Source organism: Euprymna scolopes, chromosome 31 (genome assembly GCF_053919585.1).
Source record: "Euprymna scolopes isolate OS-2025 chromosome 31, ASM5391958v1, whole genome shotgun sequence".
NCBI lineage: Eukaryota > Metazoa > Mollusca > Cephalopoda > Sepiida > Sepiolidae > Euprymna > Euprymna scolopes.
Genome location: NC_136512.1, coordinates 5,430,483 through 5,447,627, shown reverse-complemented (window position 1 = coordinate 5,447,627; position 17,145 = coordinate 5,430,483). Strand labels below are relative to the sequence as shown.

General features: G+C 33.3%; 1 protein-coding gene across 1 annotated transcript in view; it reads left to right on the top strand.

The window, feature by feature from the left end:
• The first annotated feature begins 5,188 nt into the window (after positions 1–5,188).
• The window catches only part of LOC145255598 (symplekin-like), a 113,575-nt gene continuing 101,618 nt past the window's right edge, over positions 5,189–17,145 (top strand). Inside the window, exons 1-4 of the mRNA XM_080114083.1 lie at positions 5,189–5,444; positions 9,143–9,211; positions 16,254–16,307; positions 16,816–16,889. Of these exons, the coding sequence (XP_079970209.1) occupies positions 5,352–5,444; positions 9,143–9,211; positions 16,254–16,307; positions 16,816–16,889 (290 nt within the window). The 5' untranslated portion in view covers positions 5,189–5,351. The remainder of the gene's footprint in view (positions 5,445–9,142; positions 9,212–16,253; positions 16,308–16,815; positions 16,890–17,145) is intronic.

Sequence of the window (17,145 nt, the reverse complement as noted above, 5' to 3'; positions counted from 1 at the left end):
GTATGTGGGTGTGTGGGTGTGGGGTGTGTAGGTATGCACAAGAGTTCTTTATATACGTTTTGTTGAAAAGCAGAGACAACTCTTGTTTGCTTCTCTTACAATCCATTTTTTCTTTCTGACAAACTAGTTTCCAAACATTCTGTTCAAGTGTAAAAAGAAATTTGCCGTATTCATGAACGTTTTCGATCTCCATAAGTCATCCTCAGGCGAGTGATGAGAAATAATAAAAAAAATAAGGTAATGAATTGAATGGGAAAGACGATTAAAACCGAACAGAATGTTTGGAAACTAGTCCGTCAAAAAGAAAAAAATAGATTATAAGAGAAACAAAAAAGAGTTATCTCTGCTCTTCAATGAAACATGCATAAAAGAGCAAATATACTAATAAGAGTTCGTTAGTGTATATACGTGTGTGGGTGCACATGAGAGTTCGTTAGTGCATATTGTACCGCCTTATCTTATAAACAAAAATGCACCTGTCGAGGCATCTGGAAAAATGCATCTGTTCACATGGATGGTTCAATGAAAAAAGAATATGTGTCTACAGACGAAAAACGAAAAAGAGATAGGTAGATAACGAAAGTAGCTAGAGAGCATAACAGGAAGTAGAAAACGCCATCTGTCATACAAATCTAACGTTGAGACAAGGGCAAATAACTGGTGTGTAATTGAGATATGTTTGTGTGCGTGTGTGCACGACATATCTAATAGCATGTCAGTCTGAAAAGCATCTGCCCATAATACTCCCCGCCAGATAGCTGGAGGCTAAGGATAAAAGATGTTGTGATGGAAAAGATATCAACAAAGAGAGTTCGAAGCCTGTGTAACTGTGAAAAGGTCACAGGATGAACCTTGTGAATTAAAAGTTCAAGTGATTGCGGTTGTAAACTGCCATGTGTTGCCGAGTCTAGGAAGCGTACGCAAGTGGTCATTTGTTGATCGAAGTTAGTCACGTACAGTCGCAAGTGTGTGTGGGAAAATGATTCTGTCCAATTGAAAGTGCCGAAGTTCAAATGATTGGTGTAACCAGTGGGCCAGTTGGATCATTGAACGCCCAGGAATGAGTTTTGTAGTATGCATGTTTCAACTTAACTCATGTCGGCTGGGGTAACTTCTGTCGTTGAGGTCATTGTGAATTCCAGGAGTTTACAGTGTTTGACGAATATCATTGTGAGTTTGCTTGTCACGTTTGTTGCTGGAAAGGTTGATGCTGTAAGACGTTGCTGGAAAGGGTATCAGCTACAATATTTGTTTTGCCTGGTAAATATTGAATGTCAGGAAGATATTGCATCACAAAAGTCATCTGTTTAGCAGAGATGGAAGATGTAAATGAAGCGATCAGAGGTTTGTGGTCGGTGAAAATTGTGAATTGTCTCCCTTCCAACATGAAACAAAAATGTTTTACCGCTAAGTACATGGCGAGTTGTTCTCGATCGGAAACACTGTATTTCCACTGAGAAGTGCTCAGCTTAGCAAAGAAGAAAGACAGTGGTTGTGTTTGACGGTTTACGACCTGGTTGAGTCTGACACCAACAGCTACATCGGATGCATCTGTTGAAAGAAAGAGCCTAGCTCTCAGGTCAGGGCTGATGTATGATAGCTTTGTGAAGTTGACCACAGCTGTTTTGGATGCATGGAAAGATTCCAGGGCTTTGTCTGTGAAAGACAAGGTCTTCTTACGTGTACGGAATGAATCCATGAGCTTGGAAAGGTGATGTGAACAGATAGGTATAAAACGGCAGTAGTAATTCACAAGTCCAATATATATCAACGTAGTTGATGCAAGGGAGTGGGTATGGAGAAATCTTGGCCTGTTTGCACTTTTGAAGGCAAGTGTGTAAGTCCCAATTTGTTGATCCAGTGTTTAAAGGAAATCAAGGAAAATGGCACTGAATTTGCACTTCGCAACATTGATTTTTAATCCAAAGACTTCCGTTACATGGGGTATGTTCAATAAAATTTCTTCTCACTATCCGTTCATATGTGTCGTAAAATTCCTCCTTTTGAATTTCCATTTATTCTTAATCTTTTTCACTTTTTGCAACTAAGCCCCGCCCCAGATTTTAAAATAACTATTTATTCTGTAAAAATGAAGTCGACACAAGAAGCATTTAACGACGGTTTTATTGATTATCGTCATTAGTGGGTTTGTTTAGAGAAAGTTTGTTAGTGTTGAGAAGAGTTCCTGTGTAGAGACGTTGATGAATAATTAAAAAGAGTTCATGTATGTGTGTGCCTAAGTAGGAACGTACGTCATGAAAGATTAGAGACAATCCTGTAGAATTAGAAAGAGATTTTGTGCATGTCCAACAAGAGACTATAGGTGTCTGTCCACATTATATTTTAACTTCTGCAGATTAGTACAATCAGGGAAGCAGGAAACTGGTAGGGAATTCCAAAGTCTAGCAGTTCGAAGGAAAAAACTATTAGGGTAGAAGCCTTTCTGACGTCTAGGAACCTCAATAGTGTTGGGTTAGTAGAGAATATGTATGGCGAAGGAGCACAACTGCTATGAATTCATTAGAACACATTCCATTGAAGTACTTGTAAAATAGGCACAGGGATGCAACAATGTGGTGATGGGACAGAGGTTTGAATTTGGCCGATAATGCCGACTATTACATATATAAATATTTTTAGATAATCACCTAAAAATAAAAATCAACTTATGTAATTTATTAATTACATAAGTTGATTTTTATTTAATGTAATAGTCTATTTATAGATTTAAGATTTATAATGCCTCTGCTGGCTTTGGATAGTATATTTTGGTGACATTAACATCTACTAAAAGTGCCAAGAACAGCGCTAACAATTAATGTACATGTAGTTATATTGAGGAATGAAAGAGATGGACTGAGAGCTGGCTTGTGATTGGACAAGCCAGGGAGAAAATGGATTTCAAATCTCGAGTAGCAAGAATTAGCTCCTGCCTGTGATTGTAGCAAGTTTTGGCTGCTACAATTCATCCAAAATGCATCTTGATATAAAAACCCATCGACGAACTGCCAGGAAAAAAGTGAAGAGGAAAGAATAAGCTGATCGAACGAACAAAGAAAAGGGGTAGCTGGTATCAAATCGAGAACTTTCTTATCTACCACAATTGCACGGAAATAGGTTATTAGCTAAAAAGAAGAATGACGTTTACATTAGCTGAAATGAAGTAAACACTTTTTATACTGACTTATAAACATTTTATAATTTAAATTTAAATTTTGGCCTTTGTGCTTTTTTCTTTGGACAATTTTTTTATTTTCATTTTTGAAGACCACCTTTCAAGGGAAGACAATTCAAGAAGACACTTTCTGAAAATGTCAAAGTTTTGCATAATTTTTAGTTAAAAAACAAAACAAATACACTAATATAGATAAATATCCACCCAATAAATGTCAAAGTGATATATATTTGGTGGAATACTACCAGTATTTAAAAAAAAAAATATTTTTGGGTTTTAAATGATTACTGTAGCTCCAAAGGTGAGAGCCTCATGTCGCCATCTTTGTTTTCGTTTTAACTTAACGGCTCAGACCTACTTAGAATTTTTTTTTTATACTGTTTATTCACCCCAAACAAGGCACAGTGCCACTAAGTCGTAAGGGCTACTAATAGGGACCAGATTTGCTGAGATGCTATGTAGGGAGTTTGGCAGCAAAATGTCTGTTCACATTACACTTGAACTTCTGCATGTCAGTACAGTCAGGGAAACAAGGGCCTAGGAGGGAATTTCAAAGTCAAGCAGTTTGAGGGAAAAAGCTATTTGAGTAGAATACTTGACAGCATCTAGGGATCTCTATTGTGTAGGGGTGGGATTTTGCTGCTTGTTGGGTTCGTTGGGGATATTTACGTCGAGGGTGTACTAATGCTTTGAGTTTGTCTGAGCACTTATCATTAAAGTACTTGTAAAACAGGTAAAGGGATGCAACATTTCGGTGATGGAACAGAGTTTGAAGTTTGATTGATAGTGCGGGACCTATTAGGTTGGCAACTCTTGCTTGAATTCTATCTATTAGCAAGAAACTAGTGGCAGACGCACCAGACCAGATGTGACAATAATATTCCATGCATGGGCGAATAGTGGCTTTGTAGAGATGCAGGATATTCTCAGGTGTGAGTAACCTTCTAGTACGGTAGAGAGAGCCCACCTTCCTCGTAGCAGCCTTAGCAATTATCTCAATGAATTTGTTATAGACATAGACATAGACATTTCAAACTTAGTAAACTCCTTAAAACAAGTTAAAACACCAAAACTTATCCAGGTAGGTAGAAGAGTAAGTTATATTGCTATTGTTAACATTTATTTGTCATACGTTTTTTTAATTTTTTTTACCACTTTTTCGTTATATTATCTATTATAAATAGGGTTATTACTAATTACCCGAAAGTATCCTGTACCTCTATAAGGCCACCATTCGCCCATGTATGGAGTATTGCTGTCATATTTGGGCTGGTGCATCTGCTACTAGTCTCTCGCTCCTTGACAGGGTTCAAAAGAGAGTCGCAAATCTGATAGGCCCTAAACTGGCATCTAAGCTTCAGCCTCTATCCCATCGATGAAACGTTGCATCCCTCTGCCTGTTCTACAAGTATTTTAATGGTGAATGCTCTGAACTGCAAGCACTTGTGCCCCCACGACGTGAACACCCTCGACAGACCCGACAAGCTGCAAAATCCCACCCCCATACTGTAGAGATCCCTAGATGTAAAAGATCTTTCTTCTCCGGTAGTTTCTTCCCCAGAACCGCTAGACTTTGGAATTCCATTCCAGGTCACTGCTTCCCCAACTGTACTGACATGCAGAAGTTCAAGTGCAACGTAAGCCAACATCTTGCTGCCCAAATCTCTACATAGTACCCCAGTAGTTGTTTCCCCTGATAGTAGCCCTCTACACCAAAGTGGCAATGTGCCTTGTTTGGGGTGAAAATGTAAAAAAAAAAAAAAAAAAAAAATTAGAAGAGAATATTCTTTTCATTATTTTGACTCTAGAGTATATATCAGTTAATATCTTATATGTTTTTAGATAAAGTAATGTGGTTCTCGATTGATTAACTGTGTCTAACTGTGTCGGATATACACTCGAGAGTCAAAACAATGACAAGAATATTCTCTTGTCATAAGCCTAATTATAAAATATGCACAAATTGTATTTAAGGAAAGAGAAAAATTCAAGGGGAGACAAATAAGTTACAATGTTCAAGGCAAGGGAGATAATTGTCATAGGTGGCGCTGCGAATCACTAGCCGGTGTAATGGCCGTTAACTAATTAGCAAGTCTAATATTCCGTTTAATTTTTTGGTCTATACTTTAAATTTTTAAGTTTAAAGAGATATTTTTGTCTGCACAACCGAATTATCATGATGGCCGGAGACAATAGAAGGTCAACTGCTGCCCAGTTTTTCATGGACGAGGACGAAATAAATGCCGAACACATGTCGACTTACGACCGGGTGAGCGAAATGTTCAATTTTACAGCACGAAATGTTTTTTTCCCCTTCTTATAAAGAAATGTGATTTAATAGATTTAAATGGATTCTTTTAAAAAGATCCTTATAATTATTTTAATTTATTGTCCTCCTCCTCCTCCTAAAGCATTATTTATATATTTTAGTTCAGTCTTTATTAAACAATATTAATGTCTTTTGTATATATGTGGAAACGAGTTCAAACTATCCTTCTTTCTTGTCTTTAACATTTAGAAAATTTGAGGATCTTATAAATGTTTATTGCACAGTAAAAATAAGTTTAATGGATTCAACCTTAAAAAAAAAAAAATGCAGAAAAATCTTTATGGAACTAAATATCGTAATTAAAAAAAATACGTGAAGTGTTTAAGTAGTTTTTTTTTTATATAAATGAAATAATTTTTTAAAACGATTTTTAGCGATTAATGTGAAATCGTTAGTATTACAAGACTGATCTTGCGAGTCTGAATTATTGTGGAGTTATATGTCTGGCAATGCGAGACAGCCCCTTTTTGCTTACTCATAAAATTTGATTTTCTTAGTAAAAGAAAAATGTACTTGATCAATTTACGTGATTTTTGGAATATAATATATTCGCTCCGTGACGAGTGCGTACATCATAAAGGTTTTTCTTTATTATCATTATTATTTGATTTTGGCTGAACTGACGACTTGCACCGATCAATTCCTTGTTAAATCCGATATCGAAGTAGTACTTCGTTCGATGAAGTGAAGTACAACAACCGGCGAAAGGCGACCCACAAAATGAAACCCCGAATTCTTGAAATTAAACAAAAACAAACCATGTATTGATTTATTTCCGTTGTTTTAGGGGAGTACTCCCACTCCTCCCTCCCCCGTAAAAAAATGAGATTCTATATATATATATATTTTCAGTTGATTACGTATAAACACCATGAAAAGATTGGATAACAGAATAAAAATTTACAAAACAATTATTTTAAAATTTACAGTTAGGGATCGATTTCCCAAATACCCCCCCTTTCCCCCCGATAGTGTTTTAGGCAAGTAATTAATTTTTTTGTTAAGGGAAATAAATTTTGTGCATTTATTTATTTATTTATTTTATTTTTTTGTGAAAACAAAACAAAAACACCGTCTCTTAACACCACTAACCCTAAATGCGAATAGAATTATTATAAATTGTTGCCATCTCACCCCAAACACTGTATGTTAAAAGTTGAGATTAGAAACAGATTAGTCTTTTTTGTAAAGACCATATGTAATAGTTAGGGGGGGGGGAGTGGGTTGAGCTGCATGTCCGAGAAGCAGGAACCGGCAGGGAATGTCTAGTAGTCCTAGGAAAGAAATTAATAGTAGGCGTTTTTACATCTAGGGATTTCTACTGTGTAGGGGTGGGATTTAGCTGCTTGTCTGGTTTGTTGGGGGTATTTATGTCGAGGAGAGACAAGGGCTTGTAGTTCGTCGGAGCACCTACCATTAAAATACTTGTAAAACAGGCAGAGGGATGGAACATTTTGGTGATGGGACAGCAGTTGAAGCCTAGCTGATAGTGTGTAAGGTGTTAACTTTGATCAAAATCACCTGTTCCTTTTTTTCATTGGATCATTTCAATTCTCGATTATCAATACTTATTGAAGACATTTCAATACAAAACCTGTTTAAGAACACTGCCAGACACATAAAGTATCTTTGTGTGAAATTTCATAAAAATCGACCCAACTGTTTTTGAGTCCATAGGGAACGAACTTACACAAAACAGATTCTTTTATATAATAGTAGAAATTATTTTTCTATTGTATCATTTTTTTATAATTTTTTTGAATTTATACTAATTTTGCTATGACTTATAAGTATGTAATGTTTTCACCTGAAATGCGTTGGTTTAAAAGATCACTAATTTAATCAAGATCTAAAAACAATTTTGATCAGCTGTCGGAATGATCGATATAAAATGTGAAATGGCAATGAGGTATAATCTTAATATAATCTATAAATATAAAAGCGAAAATGTATGTATGTATGTATGTGTGTTCGCTTTTTCTGTGTGTCTACAAAAGGCTACTTTCAAAGAAGCAGTCGGTCGGTTCACAACTTTTTAAAACTTTTTATATCACATAGAAATCGTAATATCTCACAGTTAACAACGAAGCTCGCCTGTCTATTTAATTTGCTCGATTTCGGGAAGACAAATATTCAATATTTGTCGCTCGCCGCATGTGGGTTAGTCTTTTTCCTATAACATCTTGAGGGTGGGAAAAAAAAGCGTTCAGCACTAAATGAATACTATCCCGCAGTCAAACTTGACCTCATTAACTCATTAAAACGAGCACCTGCTAAATCCAACTAATTAAATAAATTCAAATGTCTTTCCGTTAGCATCTCGCGGTGGGGCAATGGTTAACATCGCACGTTTTTTTTTTTTTCACACTTTAATTTACAACTTTGCGTCAAGGGTTCGGGTTCGATCCTCATACTTACTTTTTTTTTTACCCCCCCCCCCCCCCAACACCCGGGCAACGCCGGTTACCCCTCGCTAGTGAAATTTAAAGTATATATTTTTTTTTTTTGTACAAGGGAGTCACCTCTTATCAAGGCCTGAATGCCACTTAAGGATAAGGGTTAATGAGTGTATGGTGGTCACTGAGACATAGTGATTGGTAGTGATGGAAATTGAGTAGAATTTGATTATTTAAGGAGGCAGCTCAACAAGAACTTGTTTGCATTGAACTTAAAGACGACCATGTTGTAATCAGCTGGAAAGAAGGCCAGCGGAACAGAGTTCCACAGGCAGGCAGTTCTAGGAAAGAAGCATTATTTATGGAATTTGTGTTTATATTTAGGCATAGATGGTGGGGAAAATTGTTGGTAATGGTTGTAGCTAGATGAGTACTTTTAGTAAAACTTTGGCAAGCGGTTGGGGAGATCATAGATTTAAATTCAGATGAGCACTTGCCATGAAAATAATGATAGAGCAGAGACAGACTTGTAGCATCTCTTCTGTGAGAAAGGGGTTACAGGAAAGAGGAAAGAGCATCACTTACTAGGTATCGAAGCCAGCCTTGTACTTGGTCAAGGCAGGATAGAGTGCTCTGAGAAGCTCCTGCCCAGATGTGGCAGCACTACTCCATTTTAGGACATATCTAGCTATTATACAGGTAGATGGTCGCGTCAAAAGTGAAATACCTACTGGAGCGGTAGAATGACGGAACCAATTTTCCAGCAACCATGGCAACAAATTTTATATGTCTTTCATTTCAGGTCAAAAGTAAAGGTTAAATCCAGAAACTTATCAAAGCAGGGAGCTTCCGTGAGACGAGAGTCATATCAATTGGGGCAAAGTGGAGATCAGAGCATTTATAGTGAACGTCAGAGTTAGCAAGCTTCACTTCTAGACGTATTTCTGATTACAGTATCTGAGGATTATGTAACGCTCACTCAGGAATGCATGCAGCATGGCTGAATTAATGAAGTCTCATCTTTAAAAACGCTAGCTACACATATATAACCCTCTGATCATATATCTTCATGCAACGCATGTCCTCAACTAACCTTGTATTTTTGAGTATTTTTGTTGCTGTTAACTATCGGACCCTGATACAATTAAAACTTCTGAATTCATATATGTATATTTAAAAACAAAAGTATCATTGCTTGATTGCAGAATATTTTTAATAATTTATGTTTTTCTTTCTTATTAGGTGGTGGAGTTATTAAATCAAGCTTCTTTAATGCAAAGAGACAGTGCAAAGACTACATACCTTCGACAGGTAAGTTCTTCAAATACCTACACAAAAAAAATCAATCTAATGGTATGAAATTGACTAAAAACTTGTATCTAATCTTGAAACATATAAAGTTTTGGTTATAGTCAGATGATGTACTTTCTAACTTCCGGTGTAGCACTACTGGAAACTGTGACAAGGCAAATCAGTTCCTTCATTTTTATAGATCTTCAGTATTTCTATTGTAAAGTGATTTATTGAAATAAAAATATAAAGGACATTATTGAAAAGTATACAATAAAAATTAACAAAATCATAAAGATAAAAATAACACAGTTTTTATTTGCACATTTAATAACAAAATTTAAAAAATAAGTTTTTATTTTATTTGAATTTATATAATAAATATGTTTATGAAATTATTAAATACGTTTTTTTTTTAAATTTTTTAAATAAAAGTTTTGAATTTATATAAATATGTTTATGAAAGTATACAAATACAATTAATGAAATCAAAATACCCCCTCCCCCTGCCAATCATGCAAGGGTTAGAGGAGAGGCTATCTGTTCGCTTACATTAAATATCAGCCACTTTTTAAAAAACTTTTTATCAAATAAACAATAAGCATAACATTTATTTTAATTAATTTTTCATTTAAAAATGTAAACAGACTCCTGCAAATAGTTTGTTGTATAAACAGCAACTATTAAGATGAGGACAATAGTTCTGCAAAAATGGATAAACAGATTATGAAGAATCATCTTAAAAGGGTCCCTAAAAATAGACAAATATGATATGGTGAAAAAAAAAATACTCTTCATATGCTTTTGGAAATCCCAAAGTGATTAAAATGTCCACGTGATGAAAAAACCATGTGATTAAATGTTTAGTGATTAATAGTTGTGTGATGAAAAACAAGGCCGATAGCCATTAGTCGCGTGCTCTCGTGTAATGAATGAATGCATGAATGTAGGATTGACATGAAATTCTTAAAGATAAACTAAAATGACCAAAAAATGGGCTGAAATGACTTAAATAAATAAAAAATAAATGACTTAGAATGACTTTAATGAACTTAAGGATGAATTGAATGCTTAAAAATAACTGGAATCCTTCAAAAACAACTTGAATGATCTGGAGAATGACTTGAATAGCTTTGAGACTGACTAGTTGCAAAGTGGGTGATCATCTTACATTAAATTAATACAGAAAAGTGATCCCCCCACTTTATATCACAATAAGTACAGCATGTAGTAAGAACAGATACTACACTTTGATCTTCATATATATTTATTTTGTGAAAATGAAAATTACAATCAAGATAATTCAATGTAAAATCAAAATAAATTAAAAGTAAAATTCCAATTTACAAAACAAATTTAGGCACAAGGCTCTATAAGATCTGAGAGGGGGAGTTTTGTAGGGTCTTTGTTACTAAAGTGAAAATGGAGTCTTTGGCGACTTTACTCTTGACTGGCAACATTTACCACAATACCTCATAAAGGCCAAGAAAAGCTTAAAAAGCTAAGAACAGCATCTCTTAACAACAGACCTTTGATCTTAACCAAAAAGGCCAAGCACAAAAGTATTACGGACAGACCGACGGAGTGACTTATAGAGTCGCTTGCATGCGACTAAAAACTGTGCACCACCATTAAAACGAGTGACTTTTTGTTCTTCAGAATTTACTTTGTTACATTCTCATCACCATTTTCAATGCACTTTTGCCAGAAATTCAATGATGCATCTCTGCTTTTGACACACATACATGACAGGAGTTACTTTCTTAGAGCCTCACACCATCAATATCTGCATCAGAGAGATGAAACTTTCAGATCCTGAATGCATAAGTTCAGCTATCATAGCAATGCAATTTGGAGTCACTTCATCCATTCGGATGGAATACAAAAGATATGAGGCATTACTTTTGGAACGCCTTTCATAGATAACAGGAAGGAAAACTAGCTATGCAGATCTAAATACCCAATATATATATAATTTATACTAATATATATATAATTTATACTAATATATATATATAATTTATGCTAATATATATATATAATAAGAATTACAGTTAAGTTTACCAAAATGATCCAAGATGGCAAAACTAAAGTAAATTATAAATATTAAAGAATTAATATTTATAAAATAATCTCAATCAGATGTAAAAGCTCAATAAAACCAAATCTTTGGATTTTACCGTCATTGGAAATTTTATCCATTCACGTGAAATCACTTTTTTATTCACATTATTCCCTCTGCTTCACTTTTTGTTATCAAGTAAGATCTATTACTTACTTGTAGTTTCATTTAATACTTTTGCAAGCAAAATCCGATCCCGCATTTTGTTAAATCCTACCCTCTCATGAGAAGGAAAATATTTCTTCGAAACTCTGCGGATTAAGGACTATCTATTTATTTAGTGTTTCCTTTTCAAAATTAAATATGTTTTTAACTCTTTTTCAAAGTGTTTTTTAACATGTTTTATTAACTACTTGTTCTTATATATATATATATATATATATATATATATATATATATATATATATATATGAAAGTAACCTTGTCTCTGTGTGTGCAGAACTGTCACTACCAAACTACTGTCAATTTTTGATCTACAGATTTTAAACTTGATATATAAGGGATTTGGACTTGTAGAATTCGCTTTGGTTTTTAGTTGGTAAAAATAGCTGCTAAAGGGTCAATTTTGAAAAAAAATAATTAAAACTTGGTAGGTGTAAGTTGACTGAATGTGTTACTTTTATGCATGTGCAAATATACATTTATACGTTTAACAATATTTTAAATGTTTTTATGTGTATGGACTTGACTCAGATTGTAACAAACAATACTATATGCTTTAGTTGGATTTCAGATGATGGCATCCAAGTCATATTTTTATTTATTTTTTTAAACTTTTTAAATCACTAATATATATATATTGGGTACAATATAATAATTAATAGAGAATTGGCTCTATAATAATAACTAGCAGTTTGTCCCAGCTTTGCTCGGGCCCTATGTACTGTTCATAACTTGCCCTACGTGTGAATACACTTTATGTGAGATTTCAAATGTTTAGACCAAAATTTGTCTGAGTAATTTTGTAGAGACCGCAAAGGTAAATCTTTTATAACTTGGACCTCAATTTTGACCCCTTAACATTTATTACTTTGGTCTCAAATCAAAATAAAAAGTTTTACCCATGTCCAAGTTACCTACATCTAAAATTTCAAGTGTTGAGACCCAAAATTGGTAGAGGAATTTGGTAGAATCTGCAAAGGTCAAATCTTTCAACTTTAACCTTTTGGCAGCCAAATTTTTGCCCCAAAACTGATTGAAATTCTTGCCACATGTCTGAATACCCATTATGTATAAATTTTAAATGTTTACAGCCAAAATTGGCTGAGTAGTTTGCTAGACACGTCAAATTTTCGACCCAAACTGATTAAAAAGCTTGCCCTATCTCTGAATCCCCTTTATGTAAAATTTCAAATGTTTAAACCAGAAATTGACTGAGTAATTTGGTAGAGACCGCAGATGTCAAATTTTGTTTGATTTTGACCCCAACATTTATTTTTTTTTGGCTCAAATCAAATTAAAAAGTTTGATCCATGTCCAAGGAACCTACATTTAAAATTTCAAGTGTTTAGACCCAAAATTGGCGGAAGAGTTTGGTAGAGTTTTTAAAGGTCAAATCATTGAACTTTGACCACTTGACAGCCAAATTTCTGGACGAAAACTGATTAAAAAAAATTTTCTCCAATCTCAATACCCCTTATGACAAATCTTGAGTCTCTAGACTGAAAATTGACAGAGTTATTTGGTAGGGAAATGTACACTGACACACACATACACATAAACAGACATTTTTACTTTTATAGATATATATTGGAACTTACCTGTTGGATTGGAAGTTTTAAATTCGACCGTGTTTAGATTTTACCATTCTTGGATTTTTTACCCTTCACCGGACTATCCATTCATGTGAAATCTTTTTATCATTTTTTCTTTTACCTTCTATTCCCCTTACCTCACCCTTTTTTTTAACCAAGTAAGATCTGTGGCTTACTTGTGGTTTCATCAAATACTTTTACATGCAAAATCCGATCCCGCATTTTGCTAATTCCTGCCCTCTAATGAGAAGGAGAGTATTTCTTCGAAACTCCGCAGATTAAGGACTATCCACTTATCTTGTGCTTCCTTTTTAAAATTAAATATGTTTTTAACTCTTTATAAGATTTTTTTTAACATGTTTTATTAATCATTTGTTCATAGATAATAATAATAATAATAATGATAATAATGAATACAAACTCTGCATAAATCTCGTATTTAAGTGTATTGTAACCGGGCAACATACTAGTGTGTGTGTGTGTATATATATATATATATATATATATATATATATACACACACACACACAGTTTTTTTGTTGATTTTTTTTTTTTTAAACGATATTGAGGTTAGCATCTTCACCTTGAAGATTGGATGGTTTTTTTTTTTTTTTAGAAATTGCCCATTTTTTTATTTTGGACGTAAACAAATAATAATATTTTTATTTATTTTTAAAACAGTAATCTACGTACATGCATTTTTCGGGCCCCTACCCCTCTTCAGTGTAGCTTGACTGTTGTTAGGACTCGAACCCTGGACCTTATGTATTTCAGTCCAGCGTCTTATCCATTACGCTATGATGCCATAGACAATTTACTGTTTAGTTTTTATCGTTTATATATTTACATAGTTTTTTTGTTGTTGATTTTTTTTAACAATATTGAGGTTAGTGTCTTCACCTTGAAGATCGGATTATTTTTTTTTTTAATTTTTTTTTTGTAGAAATTGCTCATTTTTTTATTTTGGACGGAAACAAATAATATTTTTATTTATTTATTTATTTTTAAAACAGTAATCTACGTACATTTAAAAATAAATATATATAAAGTGAAAGTGTCTGTGTACATTTCCCTACACAATAACTCCGTCAACTTTCAGTCTTTCAGACTCGAAATTTGATATACAGGGTAGAGAGATTTGGGAAAATCTTTGTAATCGGTTTTCGGCCAGAAATTTGGCTGTTAAGGGGTCAAAGTTCAATGATTTGACTTTTGAGAACTCTACCAAACTCCTCCACCAATTTTAGGTCTAAACACTTGAAATTTTAGATATAGGTTCCTTGGACATGGATCTAACTTAATAACAAATAAATAAAAAACAGTAAATGTTAAGGGGTTATAATAGGGGTCAAAGTTAAAAAAAAATTTGACCTCTGCGGTCTCTACCAAATTACTAAAGACGATTACTAAACATTTGAAATTTTACATAAAGAGTATTCAGAGATAGGGCAAGCTTTTTAATTGGTTTGGGTGGAAAATTTGAGCTACCAATATGTAAATGTATGTTTGCATATCTGCCTAAGACCTTTGACAGAGGCGACGAATTTTCACAAGATCAATATTGTTATGAAGCTTGACCCTTTAGACGACAAATACCGAAAAATTGGCTAAAAACATTACTTCTTCACCCTCAACTGGGCACTTTTCTACAGGGAGGGGTTGCTTTTTTCGCTGATATTTTCGAAAGTCATCTCCTCTTTTCGATTGTCTAGCCTTAATTTAAACCTACATCACTTCTGGTTTGGCGGTAGTCGTAACAGCAAAGATGTCACATTGTTTTTCACCCTTCATGGTACGGGTTCGAGCCTGCCTTCCTACTACCACTTTTTTTTTTTTTTTTTGCTCAACACACACCTCCAAACACCTTGGCAATGCCGGGCACCCATAAAATTATAATAATAATAATATTTTATTATGTATATGGATTTTAGTTTTACTGAAAGTTTAAAATCAATAAATATTTATCACTACATTATTACTGTGAGCCATGGAAAATTAAGTTTTTAACAAAAAGAAAAAACAAAACAATTAAAAAAAAAATAATTTTGGACTTACTGTAAAAAATTAATGCAAAAAAAAAAAAAAATTTTTTTTTGTTTTTGATTCCCAATTGTGATATAGTATTTTATTCATATGTTAATGTAGTATGTCTTACACATGTTTTGTTGAATAACAGGAATTCACCAAACAACTCATCAGAGAAAAATATATACTCCTTGGCAAAAAAACAGTTGGAGAATTTTTTTTAGGCAAATATTAAATAAGTATTTTGTTGATATATATATATATATATATATATATATATATATATATATATATAATTTTTGTAGTATTTTGGTCAAAATGATGTACATTTTGTGAAATTCTTGTTTTTTTTTTATTTTTTCATCTTTTTTGTGAATACTTTCAATTTGACTCTTCAAATGGTGTTAATCTTGGTGTGTTTATATGTTTTTAATGGCTTTTTAAAATTTTTTTTATTTTATTTTTATTTATTTATTTTTTTTCTAGAAATAAATTTTTCACATTCAATATCTCAATATTACAGATACTGTTTTTATTTTATCATTGGAATCCTTTTAAGATGAGTAATGTGTATTTTATTTGTTTATTTGTTTGAAGACTATTATCCTCATCTTCATAATTGTTGTTTCACAACATTTCGGCCAACTATTCCTCTGGCCTTTGTCAGGTGGCTAACCGCGATGAGATAGCAATGTTTTGTCTTTTAACCTCTGGTGCAGTGGATAGAGGCATTGAATCTCTATGGTTCCAGGTAAGCATTAATTGAAGATAGCGGTTTCAATCCTACCCAAAGTTGGCCAGAGGATTAGGTAGCCAAAATGTGGCGAGACAACTATGGAAGGCAGTAATTACTGGGGATACGGTTAAGACTCAGCATTCGTATCTCGTCGCAGTTAACCACCTGACAAAGTCTATGGTCTCGCTTGGCTCTGTACCTTATAAATGTCTATCATTTTTAAGTATGTGTTATTTTATAATTTGTGCCAAAATGAAAATATACGCCCTAGAAGAAAAGTCATACGTTGCAATTTTTTTTAAATACAAAAAAACAAAAAAACATGCATTATGATTTTCTAATGGTTTTATTATTTTTCAATAATAAAAAAAAATATTTATTTGAAAACGAATGGAAAATAAAATTTATTTTTTGTTTTCTTTCCAGGTTCAAGAACTCATTTTATACAAAGAACCTAATTTATTAGACAATTTTTTGGAGGTATGTATTCATTATGAAAATTTATATTGCATTTTTTCTTTTTTCCTTTTTTTTTTTCTTTTTTCTTTTCTTCCTTTTTTTCTTTTTTCTTTTCTTCCTTTTTTTCTTTTTCTTTTCTTCCTTTTTTTCTTTTTCTTTTCTTCCTTTTTTCTTTTTTCTTTCCTTCCTTTTTCTTTTTCTCTCTTTCTCTTCTTTTCTCTGTCTTTCTGTTTCTTTCTCTTTTTCTCCTTTTCCTCCTTTTCCTTTTCCTTTTTTGCTTTCTCTCTTCTGTTTTTCCCCTTTATTCCGTTTTGTTTTTCACCCTCTTTTTCTTAAAACCTCATATCTTTTATATTGCATTTTTTTCTTTTTCTTTTCTCTTCTTTTCTCTGTCTTTCTGTTTCTTTCTCTTTTCTTTTTCTCCTTTTCTTTCTCTCTTCTGTTTTTCCCCTTTATTCCGTTTTGTTTTTCACCCTCTTTTTCTTTAAACCTCATATCTTTTATACTTAAATCCGTTTTTATTCTTTAGGAAATGATTGCATTTCAAAGTGATCGTTCTGTCGAAGTCCGCAAATTTATGATCACTTTCATTGAAGAAGCTTGGTAAGTAAACTCTTGTGTATATAACTTTAATACGCAACCTTCTGTCATACATGCTGCAACAACATTGATGCGTTATCGTTACAAAAACATAGTTTATAAGTAACTTGTGTTCAGAACATGTTTTCTAGTCACATTTCTTGCACACGCTCTTGCCGTGATCGTTGCAGATGAGGGAAATGTCTCGTCATTAAAGTTAATAATACCTTTTAAAATAAGCTGTGCATGGCTCTGATGAAAGAGAGTGAACCATTTATTC